This window comes from Diplotaxodon limnothrissa, linkage group LG20 (genome assembly GCF_057381915.1).
Source record: "Diplotaxodon limnothrissa isolate DT_005_m linkage group LG20, D_limnothrissa_male_GT1.1, whole genome shotgun sequence".
NCBI classification, from domain to species: Eukaryota; Metazoa; Chordata; class Actinopteri; order Cichliformes; family Cichlidae; genus Diplotaxodon; species Diplotaxodon limnothrissa.
Genome location: NC_140615.1, coordinates 32,997,052 through 33,009,592, shown reverse-complemented (window position 1 = coordinate 33,009,592; position 12,541 = coordinate 32,997,052). Strand labels below are relative to the sequence as shown.

The following is a 12,541-nucleotide window of genomic DNA, read 5'->3' as shown; positions in this document are numbered from 1 at the left end:
TATGAGATTTTTATGTGTGGTTTTTTTTTGTTTTTTTTTTTTAATTTTTACTTTAGAAGCACAAATTTTTACAGTCATTTACATATTTAATGTAAATGGTGCTTTTCAATTTAGAACCAGCTCCAAAGGCTTCGCACTGAGGAGTTCCTCCGCCAGCAGGACAGTCAGAAGAGATGTATGGGGGATGGAGAAGAGGAGGAGGAAGATGAGAGCAGCAACTCCACTACAAGTTCCCCTTTGCTGAGTCACAAGGATCAGCAAAACTCAAGGTACTGAAGTGTAAAGAATAAAATCTGCTGCACTTTTGTAACATGAATAGAACTCTACACAAATTGTTTTCTTAAAATCTCAAACTATTCCTTAAAGTGATCCATTATTGTCTCTGATGTTTTCCTTACACGCTTTCTGGTGAGCTTTTTAAGTCTAACGTTCAACCAAAACTCTCCTTTCAGTCAATCAGACGGTTCCACTGAGACCCTATCAGTGATGGATGTCGATGAGCCCAGCGAGCACTCAGAAATTCCTGCTTCCAACATAAACCTCCAGGAAAGCGCTAATAAAGACTTGGATAGCGCTGTGGGTTCCCTTTCTGACAGGTCTGTGGGTCAGAAGTCGTCAAGTCCACTCAGAGTCCACTCCGCCATCTACACTGAGCACAATCAGGGCACGGGACCAGACAGTGAGGACCTGGACCCCCAGTGCCGCTCTCTTTCCATGGACAGCGCCTACGGTACCCTCTCCCCTGAATCCCTCCTAAGAGAACTGCAGCCACAGCCTGGCCAAAGTGAAGGCGAGGAGACTGAGGAGGAAGAGGGAGACAGGGAGAGTCAGGAGCCAGAGCACGAAGAGACAGAATTAGAAGAAGTGGATGAAGAAGAGGAAGAAGAGGAGGATGCTTCATTAGGGTCTCAGGTGTCAGTTGTCCAGTCCTCTAAACCTCGTCGGCGGCCTCATGTACACCCCCGACTCCATTGCCTCCTGGGGTTGTCCTCTCTGGCTCTATCCCGCTCCGAAGACAACCTCCTGCAACACTTTCATGGTAGCCACCCCATCTCCCACACACACTCCCTCAGCTCTGAGACGCAGGACCAATCGCTGTGCGGAGACATGGACACGTCAAAGCTGTCGCACAGTAAGAGCATGTCCGAGCTGGACCAGAACTCGTCAGTGGAAAACAAGGAGTTATTTTCCACTGACCTCGACCAGTCTGACGATTGCTTGAGCATTAGCTTGCCCTCTGACAAACTCAGTGCCACCCTGAGGAGGGCGGAAGCCAGGCATGGCCACGGGGCGCCCGACGGACAATGCGAGGATAACGATTCTCAGAGCAACAGCTCAGATGGGGAAGTGACTCCTTCTGCCTGCTTAGATAAGAAAGCCAAGTCAGCAGCGGAGGCATCGCCCAAAAAGAGAAAATCTCCAGGCCAACACAAGAAGCTGACGCTGGCTCAGCTGTACAGGATACGCACCACTCTTGTCCTGAACTCCACACTGACAGCATCGTAAGTCATTACTTCTATTATATAAGAAATAATCTGATAGTTTGAGAAGAAACTTAGTCTCACAGAGCCAGGCTCCTTGTGCCCTTCTGTTTTCAGCTGCATATTTATTATACATACAGGAGTGTTTTTGATCTCAAAGAAGGAAGTGAGGAAATGCTCCTAAATTTTGTTTTAGGTACTTTTCCTGAAAGGTATGTGTGTATTAATGTTATCCTTTCTCCCCCCAGGGAGGTATAACAGCTCTTCCAAATGCTGACTGGTGGCATATGGACATTACAAGGAAGAATCCCTATTTTATGAGGATGGACTGAACACACAAATGCACTCGCTCTCTTCCTGCCCTCTCCCTTCCTGTTGCTTTTTGGACAATGACTGTCCCTTTTTTTTAACATCACAACAATAGCAATCCATTTGTGTTTTTGATTTTGCTGTTGCGTTGGTTTCCAAATTACTCAAATGGGAGGGAGGGGCAGAGAGATATTAACTGCTTGCACTTTGCAACGGAAGTAGCATTAATGGGGGCTGGAACCTTAAGTTGGACTTTGGGCGGAGTACGTAAGGAGCCCCTACAGACAGGAGGCATCCCGGCGGAGGCCTTAAGACCTCATTACTGCACTCCACACCAGAGAAAAGGTGGAGCTGAGTCCTGCACTTCTCCCTTCTTCTGAGGTGAAAAGAGGGAAAACTAAATCTTGAAAATCTTCTCTACACGTGGCTGAACAAGAAAACGGCGCCTAAGACGAGCTCTTGATACTTGTACTAGTCCTGGTTTGCTTCAGAAAAGTAAAAAAAAAAAATTGCACAGTTATCTTTGTTAAGTAGAAAGGTCACTAATGAGTGAATTTACATTTACAGTCACAATGAATTTTTATTTGTACGTGTTTGCTGTAAAGACATCTGTGTGTGACTGTGAATGAATGTCTACATTTGACTTATGAGTCCAATCCTGACTGAACCAAAATTGCTCCCGTTCTATTACAAACACAAAGATGGAAGACTTGTAGAGCTGGTAGATTCCCAGCAAAAAAATTATTAAATAAATAAAAGTGCAAAAAGGCAAAGCAAGTCCAAAGCAGCCAATCGCATATCAGCTCATAAAGACTTGATTCTTCTTTATTTGATTGTAGGTTGAACTAGTGAGAAGATATTCCTAAAAAATAGACAGAACATGTGTGACTAAAGCTGTTTTGTGGAATTTTCTGCACTATATAAAGGCTTGGATGGCTTACAAGCACACACAGGAACTGATTTATAGGAAAAACAAAAGGAGTGCACACGTGATTGTGTTTCTTGCTAGAAAGAGGAGGCTAAATAAAAAGTTTGGGGTGGTGACTCTCATTTTAGATGAATGGTGTTCTCTGGGAGATTTAAGGGGAAGAAAAAAAAACAGTAAACGTAACATTCACACTGATGTTTGGCTTTTCAGATCAGTAATTACGGACTTTACTCAAAATGTTGCCCAAACCAAATAAGTTAAGTGTTTAGTTTTTTGTGTGTTTATGTAATATTTATTATGACTCATTTGTTTTATATATAAGATATTGTTTATATTGTTTGCTTCTGTGTTTTGTGATTTCTTTTTTTTTGGGTCAATTTAGTCTTAATATTTTTTTTTTCCTTGCCAGGCATTAATGTGCTATGAACCAAAATAATGTGTTTCCTTTTTCAGTAATGACTATAAAGTGTCTTACAAAATAATAATTCAACACAGGCTCAAATACAGATACAATCCCTCTTTTTAATGGTTTAATCCAATGTAATGGAGTGATTTGAGGAGAGAGGCTGAATCTGAACGGCATGGCATTAAAACAACATGAACTGGTCAGACTGTTCCCGTCTCTTGTGTTCTTAACCGTGCACAGACAGCAGGTGGCGAAAGAACGTTGAGGGGCAAATTACACCAGACCGACCTGACCATGTGTGGCAGCAATTCATTAGATCAACTTATTTGATATAAGATCAGCAGAGCAGTGGCAGACGATGTATTGGCATATTTAGATTAAGTAAGAACTTAAATATATACAGTGCAGTGCGTGAATTACTTTTCTCTGAAGTTTGTGTAAGCGTTACCTTTTCACCTGTAACTTCAGCTTTGGTTTAGTACCATAAATATAATGGCAAAGCACAAATATTGAACTAGTTTTGAATGTAAAATGTTAACCTTTATTGTAATTATAAGTATTAGCATGCAGTGTTGAAATGTGCTTTGAGCAAATAGACAAAGTAGAATTACAATGCTGCTTCAAACCACTTATATTCTACTTAGTTTGGGTTTAATTTGGATTCAAAGAGCATTTATATTTTCCAGTTAAGTTTCTGAGAACTCATTTGGATCACACAGTCAGTACAGCTGTCTGTCTGGGCCGACCGTCTGCTTCAAATTCCCAGAAAGTTCAGATGAGGTGAAATCCGACCCGTCTCAACAGTAAACGGTCCGACGAACATGTGGAGCATTAGACCAGAGCCTAATGGCCGAGAGTAACGTCCCGGCCAAGGTGTATTTACAGGTGATTATATCAGCTAATCGGTGGATTACAGCATGTTGAATCCACACAAGCCCCTAAGCTGCAGGAAAAAGACAGTGCGGCCCTGTGGGATTTTCTGTTTAATCTGGTCCCAGAATGCAGCGGCCCCTCCCATTCTCACATCTGGCCCATTGGGATTTACTGTTGTAATCCTTGATTTTAAAACAATTTTATTATGCTTTACTGCTGATGCGCTGAACTTTAATTAAATAAAATGCAGCTTTCTATTTTAGCTCTGAAGTAATTACACATCCCCGTTCTATTAGCCTCTGCTAAGTAAGTAATGAGGTTGTGCCATGATGGCTGCAATCTGGCTAAAACCTATAGAGTATATGCAAGTACATTATGACACACTATAAAATATGAACAAGTTATAAGGTAAAAAAGGGATGCTGCAACACACCCGCGTTAGGCTTTTTTAACAACAACTGCTGAATAAAGATGCTATGAAGAAACATTTCTGTACCATCTCTTAAAGTACAGAACAGAACAGAAATGTGCATGAACACTAAACGGTGTAACTTTACTTACTTCTCCCTTTTTGCTTTTCTCTGCATGAAGTCTGGTGCAAATGTGCTGCGTACAGCTGGGGCAGCAGAGGGTTAACACCACTTGCTGTGGCAGATGTCAAAAACCATGCTGTAAAAAATGTCCGATTAACACAAAGGGGCACTTTGGCAAATCCTGATTATAGGAGCACTTTCATTTATTAAACTCTGCCAATCCTCTATACTCTTTCTGAGCGGGGATTAAAACCAGGTAGACACTATTGTCTATCTAAACAATCCCTCTTTAAGCTCTAGCCGTTTCCCAGTGGTCTGACCAGGCCTGGCTGGCTGGCTGCTTGCCTGCCTGTAATCTCAATAGGGGCTTATAGGTCACTACTACCACTACACATTTCCATTCATCAACATCATCCCCTCTAAAGGGACTAGGTGATTGGATTTAGGACATGTTTTACAGGGTCAGAAAAAAAGAGAACAGCAAACTGAAGCGTGTTTACAAGCGCTGTGCTGTGAAAAGGCCAGTGGACGAGTGGCAGCCATATGGAATGGATAACCCTGGGAACATCTGCCCTCGATCACAACCAACGCCACTAGACTGATGCTGGTGACCTTCAGATGGTGCAAAGGAACATCTGGTCCTTTTCTGCTCTCACGGAGCCCTGGAAACCGCATTAAGTAGACAAATAGCAACAAGCATGTCCATATGTTATTTGTAAAACTCCTTGCTATAAAACAGGGGCTGCATGAGGTCCACTCTGTGGAACAATGATCTAACAAACTAACTTTATAAATGCTTAAAAATCACAATTAATTAAACAATTCAACTATTGTTTAATAGTTTTTTAAAGAATTTATCCACCATAAAATACTTTCCTCCACTAGTTTGTCAACAGTGCGAGCACAACCAAGCTCATGAAGGGGAAACAATCGGTTGGGGGTGAGAGAAGGAAGACAGGACAAAAGCTGCACTGTGGAAGAGAGCCAGAGATTAATAATAACAAGATGCTATATAAACACACAAAAACAGAAAAGAGGTCAGTGAGGAAGAAACAGAGCATCATGGGAAGACCACAGCAGCCTAGGTGTATTGCAGTGTAACTACAGGAGGGTTCAGGGTCACCTGATCCTGCCCCAATTATACGTTTTATTTAAAAGGAAAGTTTTAAACTTAAAAAAAAAAATTTAAACAGAAAAGGCGACTCTCCAATCTAAACTGGAATCTGGTTCCACAGAAGAGAGGCCTGAAAGCTGAAGGGTCGACCTGCTATTGTACTTTCAAATATCCAAAGAGCCACAAGTGAACCAGCAGTCTCAGCGCAAAGTGCTCTCGTGAGATCTTGAGGACCTTATAGTACCTGAAATTTGTAGCATGATTATTCAAGATCTTGTATGTGAGAAGGATTTTAAATTGGATTCATTCTGGATTTAACAGGGAGCCATTGAAGAGAGGCCAATATTGAAAAAATATGGTTTCTCTTTGTTATGTCAGGTTTCTCCTGACAGTGCTCTGGCTTACTCCCCTCTCTATGTGTCCCAGTGGCACATCATATTACACTGTAAAAAAAATCTTTAGAAAAACTTCACGACTATTCTGTAAATGGTAAAATGGAAAATTCTGTAGATTTTACAGTATATTTTCACTACCTTTAATAACAAATGTCTGTTAATAGAAAAATGGAAAATTCTGTTTATATTACCATTTACAGACACTTCTTTTCACTGTAACTCATTTAAAATACTTCTTTATATCCTTAACCACACATTTCTATATAATTAAAACATGATTTACTTGAAAATTCTTGAATTTAAAATTAAATTAATCTGAGATAACAGTGCTGCTACATTACAGTTAAATATCCTTTTGTGGAGGTATGTAACAACGACAGGAGAGGTCTCAGTGTCTCACTCCAACCACTTTATTAACTGACAGAACTTCACATATAGTCAGCGCCAAAATCTCCACCCCCACACTTCCCTTCAACTTGTGTGTGAGTGGAGCCACCTGGTGGTCCGCCACACATACCCCCCCTAGAACACACAGTCAGGTCTCCATTCAGTCCAGGACCCTGGGTCTAAGCAAACGACCCACACGACTGAACCTGGGAGGGAGAGAACAGGCAGAGGAAGGTCCATCCTGTGAACGAGGCTGGTGAAGGCGAGCAGGAAAGGCAGGAGGAGGCTCAAACGTTGGTGGTCCGGGGGTAGTCCTGGGGGGAAAACCAGAGACTGTCAACCCCAGCGCAGGAGGTCGGCCACGGCGAGGGGCCTGGGCCGGCACTACATCACTGTCCGGAAGAACATGTGCTGGTTTAAGTCTGTCAACACACACAGTCTCCCTTCGACCCCCAAAATCCAAAACAAAATGTTTCTGGCCCGGTTCAATAACTCTGAACGGGCCGTCATACAGCGGCCGCAGCGGTGTCCTGTGGGCATCGTGCCTGACAAAAACAAACTTAGCAGTCTCTAAAGTCTTTGGAACAAAGGTGTCAGGCACGCAATGGTGCACCGGACCAGGAACCCGAAGCGAGTGCAAAAGCGGGGTGAGAGAGAGCACCGATGGATCGAAGCAGGGAGGAGGATTTTCAGGCAAGAATTCTCCAGGCACGCGGAGGGGCTGACCAAACACTAGCTCAGCTGGGGAAGCGCCGAGATCCTCCTTAACCGCAGAGCGCAGCCCAAGCAAAACCCACGGGAGGCGGTCAACCCAATTGCCATCCTTTAAGGAGGCGCGAAAGGCAGCCTTCAGCGACCGGTGGAACCGTTCACACATCCCATTAGCCTGCGGGTTGTATGCGGTTGTGCGGTGGACTTTAGCCCCCAGTCCATCAGCCATGGCCGACCAAAGCTCGGAAATGAACTGGGGGCCTCTGTCTGACGTAATGTCCGCAGGTGGGCCGAAACGCGAGACCCAGGTCGACAAAAACGCCTTGGCCACCACTGCTGCGGTAGTGGACGCCAGGGGGACCGCCTCCGGCCACCTGGTGGTCCGGTCAGCAACAGTCAAAAGGTGCGTAAAACCTTGTGACTGCGGCAAGGGACCCACCAGATCGACATGCACATGATCGAAACGTTTGCCGGGTATGAAGAACGGCTCCAGGGGCGCCTTGGTGTGTTTATGAACCTTCGTGCGCTGGCAGGGAATGCACGCCGACGCCCATTCCTTAACAGATTTGCGAAGGCCTGGCCAAACAAATTTAGAGCTGACCAGTTTAACAGAGGCCCGGACCCCTGGATGAGAGAGAGCATGTACCGAGTCAAAAACTTGACGACGCCAGGAAGCGGGAACCACAGGGCGAGGGCGGCCGGTGGAAACGTCACAGACGAGGAGGGGACCACCGTCCTGCACGGGTCTGTTGTAACAGCAGTCTGGCGAGGAAGGAGCGGCTAGCCGGTCCAGCGGGCATGTGGTGTGGAGGTTAGCCGGATAACACGGAACCAGTCGGTTAAATCCAATAACAGACCTTTATTCGCCGTCAGCAACATTACACTTTATAAGCCAGGTCTCCTCGGCTGTACTCGTCCGAACCTACATGCGTGGGGATTGGTACCACCAGCGCCAGCTTGTCACAACAGTAAGTAAGGTGCTTTCTTGGAGCATGGAACATGAGCAGCATGAAATGGCTGCCGCTAACAACTCACACACCCACTAGGAGACCCCCACAGCTACTACAATAGTTGGGCAACCCCCCCTAGTGGTGCTATAACCCAAAAGGTTTGTTACACTGTCCTCCAGTATGAGGCCCGTCTGGGTGGATTTAAGCGCGAGGATGTCAGGGTCACCGCTCTGATCGGCAGCCATGGCGGAGTAGTCTATGCCGAGAAAGACGGGAGAAACCAGCGCACGGGACAAACAGTCAGCCACATGATTGGATTTACCAGCCACGTGCCGAATGTCCGTGGTAAACTCAGAAATGGCTGCTGGCGTGCACTCCATGGATCGGAAACCTTGGACATGGCAAACGTCAAGGGTTTGTGGTCCACGTATGCGGTAAAGTGACGACCCTCGAGAAAAAACCGGAAATGACGAGACGCCAGGTGGAGCGCCAGTAGCTCCCTGTCAAAAACGCTGTAATTGCGTTCGCTGTCACGTAGCTTACGGCTGAAAAAGGCGAGCAGTTGCCAGACACCCGAGATTCGCTGTTCCAGCACCGCACCCACCGCTATGTCCGACGCATCAGTGGTCAACGCAATCGGCGCTGAGGGGGATGGGTGGGCCAGAAGGGCAGCATTAGCTAACGCTGACTTAGCATCAGAAAACGCTTGGATGCTGTCCGGAAACCAGTCAACGGGGTCATTAGCTTTTTTACCCTTTAACGCCCCATAAAGGGGCTTCAGCAGATGTGCCGCTCTGGGGAGAAAACGGTTGTAAAAATTCACCATCCCCAAAAATTCCTGCAGTGCCTTAACAGTCGTGGGACGCGGAAATTCCGAAACAGCTCGGACTTTGTCAGGCAACGGAACCGCGCCCTCGGCGGAAACACGGTGCCCAAGGAAATCGAGAACGGGCAACCCAAACTGGCATTTAGACGGATTAATAATCAGTCCATGCTCCGCCAAACGCTGAAAAACCTGACGCAGATGGAACATGTGCTGCTCCTTCGAGCTGCTGGCCACCAGTAAACGCTGGTGGGTCCTGAATAACCGTCTGGACGCCGAAAGTCCTGGTAGCCAGGAGGATGCGATCCGCCTCTTCCGCAAGGGAGCGGTAATCCTTCGTGGCCAATAGCGGGGAGTTGGCAAGGCCAGCGCGCACTGGAGCCGGCAGCTGTCGAAGAAAGAGGTGGGTGAAGAGAAATCCTCCGTCCTCCGCGCCCAGCAAGGACAGCATGCTCTCCATGAGCCGCAGCAGCAGCCCCTTGAGGGCGGCGTACTTGCCCTGGGCTGGGGGATCCCGGAGGAGAGTCATCACACGGCGGGTTGACAGCGGGTCAAGTGAGGCCACCACATGGTGGTATTTAGTGTCGTCGGCTGAAACTCCACGAAGAGCAAACTGAGCTTCTACGTGCATGAACCATGAAGGAGGATCGTGAAGCCAAAAATCCGGCAATTTAAGCGCCACAGCAAACGCAGCCATCGGCGGAGGTGAAGGTCCGGCGGCCGCCGATGCTTCCAGGCCAGAGCTGGCTTCGTCGTCGAGCCTTAGCATGTTCACTACAGGGGTTACCAATGTGGAGGTATGTAACAACGACAGGAGAGGTCTCAGTGTCTCACTCCAACCACTTTATTAACTGACAGAACTTCACATATAGTCAGCGCCAAAATCTCCACCCCCACACTTCCCTTCAACTTGTGTGTGAGTGGAGCCACCTGGTGGTCCGCCACACTTTTACTCTCATCACCTCAAAAACTATACTTAAATATAATGACACAATCCATCTCATCATAAAATGATCAAACAGCCAATATATGAACAAAGTAACTTGCAATCTTTAAAATCTTAGCATTTTTATCTTCCTTGAAATCAGTTTCAAATATGTTCATAAACATGCATTCAAGTGGCTCCAAAGTGTTTTCTTCAAACAGGATACCTGGCAAAGACTGACAGAAAATGTAACAATAATTAACGATATTTGCATATTTAACAATATCCTGAGTACATTTAAGCTATGATCACTGCCTTGTTGTTGTTTTGTCTCAGCCAAACAGTTAAGTTGTGGTTTGCATCCTTGTTTGTCCAACCATGACAGAGTATACGTATATAGTCAACTCACCTTTGATTACCAAATTGCATTTACTTCATCAGTGAATCCAAGTGAACATTTGAGCTAGATTAACACTGTAGGGTCTTTATCCTACCATATAAAGTGACTTCAACAAGATTTATTTACTGTTAAGTAATGTTATATGAATAAGATCTAAAGAAGGTATCCCTGAAATTTGGGTTTATTGGAGCAAAACAGATGGATGACCACAGCCCTCAGCACAAGGCTGGCAAGACTTTCTCCCATATAATAAATAAATAAAACACAGAATAAAACATTCAAATAAAAATAGATCAAGACAGATTACTATACCAAACTTAAAGATTTACTGGATCTGTTCTGTCTTCTCTTGCTTTTAAAGAAAATGAGGAGCAAAGTATAATTAGAAGTGTTTGTCCTGATGACAACTTTAAACTGTAAACAGCAGCTAAGTGAAGAGGAGAAGAAAAGTTTGACATATTTCACGACCGTTAAATATTAGAGAAGCCTTTGAAAAAGAGGCCACAGTTACTTTTCAAGCAAAAACTTCTGCTTGTGCTCACAGACTCTACATTTCAAAATTTTCAACAAATAAGACGATAATAAGGCAAAACTAAGTGACACAAAAGGCTAGGGCAGAGCTTCCCAAAGTGTGGGGCCCGCCTGGGGGGGGGGGGCGCAGAGCCATTTGTGTGTGCGTGCGTGTGTGTGTGTGTGTGTGTGCGCGAACATTTTTCTTGTAAAACAAAGGGGGGCCTAGCAAAAAAGGTTTGGGAACCACTGGGCTAGGGGAAGAGCAAGCATGAAGAGACATGCTGTGTGTGCACACACGTGTTCTCAGTGCCTCTCTCCATGTACCAGCATGACAAAGTCCACAATGCAGTCAGAATGTTCAGGCCATCAAGTTCCATCTGAGCTTTAAAGAAAACAAATTCAGCTTTTCCTTGAATTTAGAGTTGTTCAGTTCCTACAGGAACTTCAACAGTAGGGGTTAACGTGTTGCTGTTTTGTAAAGAACTTAGAGTCCCAGAATGATTTCTTCCTGTCTATACCTTGAAGCATGAACCATGAAGTTTTCACTTTTCCCAGTTATCTATATCGCTGACTTTAGCTCATTAGCTAGCTAACAGTCACAGCTGTGTAAAACCCAGAGAGAAGGAGACAATGTTACTATAATATTTATGAATACTGGTCTTTATCCAGCGCTGGATAAAAGTTGCATGTTTGTATACATTATTATTCAGACATTATAAATACACTGTTTAATTCAGACTAGTTCAGCACATGCAACCACAAAGGGAAGGGTGACAGTTATTCAGGTGATGATCGTGATCATCATCCTCCACAAGGCCTGTAACCCACACAAGGTCACTGATAAAAAGGCTGGCTGTTGGCAGAATGCTGAATCAAAGCATTTCAATAGAAAGGAAAAATCTGATAGGAAAAGGTGCAGAAAGAATAGGGCTGACAGCAGCATTCTTTTGAAAAATTGTTTGAAGAACTTGGGAGAGCATTATTAAAAACATTACCTTTTTTTAAGTCATATTCTACTGTTCTCATAATTAAAACAAAAAACAAAAAAGTCTCGCTCCTTTTTTTTCAATGCCTGGAGGTAATCTTTTTATACTAATGTCACCATGAACTTCTTTATGATAACCCACCTGACTCTGGACGTCCTGGAATTGTTGCAGGAGGTTAAATAATAAATGATCTATGAGGAATGAGTCAGTTAATAATTTTCTGCCACTATAAACGCTCAGTGTTAGATTACAGGAGAACACATGAGTTTATTTGAAAGACAAGCATAATAAAAAAAAAAGCCATATAGTAAGTTTTGTTGTAACTGCTTGTTACAACAAAGCTATGCAGAGGATGCCCAGCAGAAGACCATACGAGCCACTGCAGTCAGCTAAGAATGCAAACTGAGGCTACATTTCACACAAGCTCATCAAAATGTACGTTTGGGGAAAAGAACATAGGAAAATGTTGCCTTATGTGATGATTTTACATTTATGCTGCGACAATGATCGGGTGGTGGTTGATCAGAAGTGGTTCAGACTGGTGCTGGTGGTGTGATGATGTGGAGGATATTTTCCTTGCACTTTGGGCTCCTTTCTATAAACTAGTTATTGGTTAATGCTACAGCCTACTGGAGTTTTGTTGCTAACCGTGTCCATCCCTTCATGACCAAACCGCACCCATCTTCCGCTGTCTGCTTCCAGTAGGATGAAGCATCATGTCATAAACCTCAGATCATCTCACACTGGTTTCTTGAACTTGACTGTAGCTTAAAAAGACTCCACAGTCAAGAGAACTCAGTCCATGTA

General features: G+C 44.6%; 2 protein-coding genes across 2 annotated transcripts in view; one reads left to right on the top strand and one right to left on the bottom strand.

The window, feature by feature from the left end:
* Positions 1 to 2,957, top strand: part of plekhg5b (pleckstrin homology domain containing, family G (with RhoGef domain) member 5b) — a 64,846-nt gene extending 61,889 nt beyond the window's left edge. The window contains exons 19-21 of the mRNA XM_085344525.1: positions 115 to 269; positions 453 to 1,502; positions 1,730 to 2,957. Coding sequence (XP_085200651.1) covers positions 115 to 269; positions 453 to 1,502; positions 1,730 to 1,739 — 1,215 coding nt within the window. The 3' untranslated portion in view covers positions 1,740 to 2,957. The remainder of the gene's footprint in view (positions 1 to 114; positions 270 to 452; positions 1,503 to 1,729) is intronic.
* A 3,629-nt stretch (positions 2,958 to 6,586) lies between these two features.
* On the bottom strand, positions 6,587 to 9,679 carry LOC146611289 (uncharacterized). The gene is made up of 4 exons (XM_085345599.1): positions 9,108 to 9,679; positions 8,631 to 8,881; positions 8,255 to 8,478; positions 6,587 to 7,873 (listed from the first exon to the last, which is right to left on the bottom strand). Exons 1-4 carry the CDS (start codon positions 9,677 to 9,679, stop codon positions 6,587 to 6,589), a joined length of 2,334 nt encoding a protein of 777 aa, XP_085201725.1.
* Between the last annotated feature and the right edge of the window lie 2,862 nt (positions 9,680 to 12,541).

Coding starts and splice junctions, on each gene's coding strand:
- LOC146611289 (XM_085345599.1), bottom strand. CDS start 9,679: ATGCTAAGGCTCGACGACGAAGCCAGCTCTGGCCTGGAAGCATCGGCG. Junction 8,882..9,107: donor GCAGCACATGTTCCATCTGC/GTCAGGTTTTTC, acceptor TTTTCTCCCCAG/AGCGGCACATCTGCTGAAGC. Junction 7,874..8,254: donor GCCTCATACTGGAGGACAGT/GTAACAAACCTT, acceptor AGACCCGTGCAG/GACGGTGGTCCCCTCCTCGT.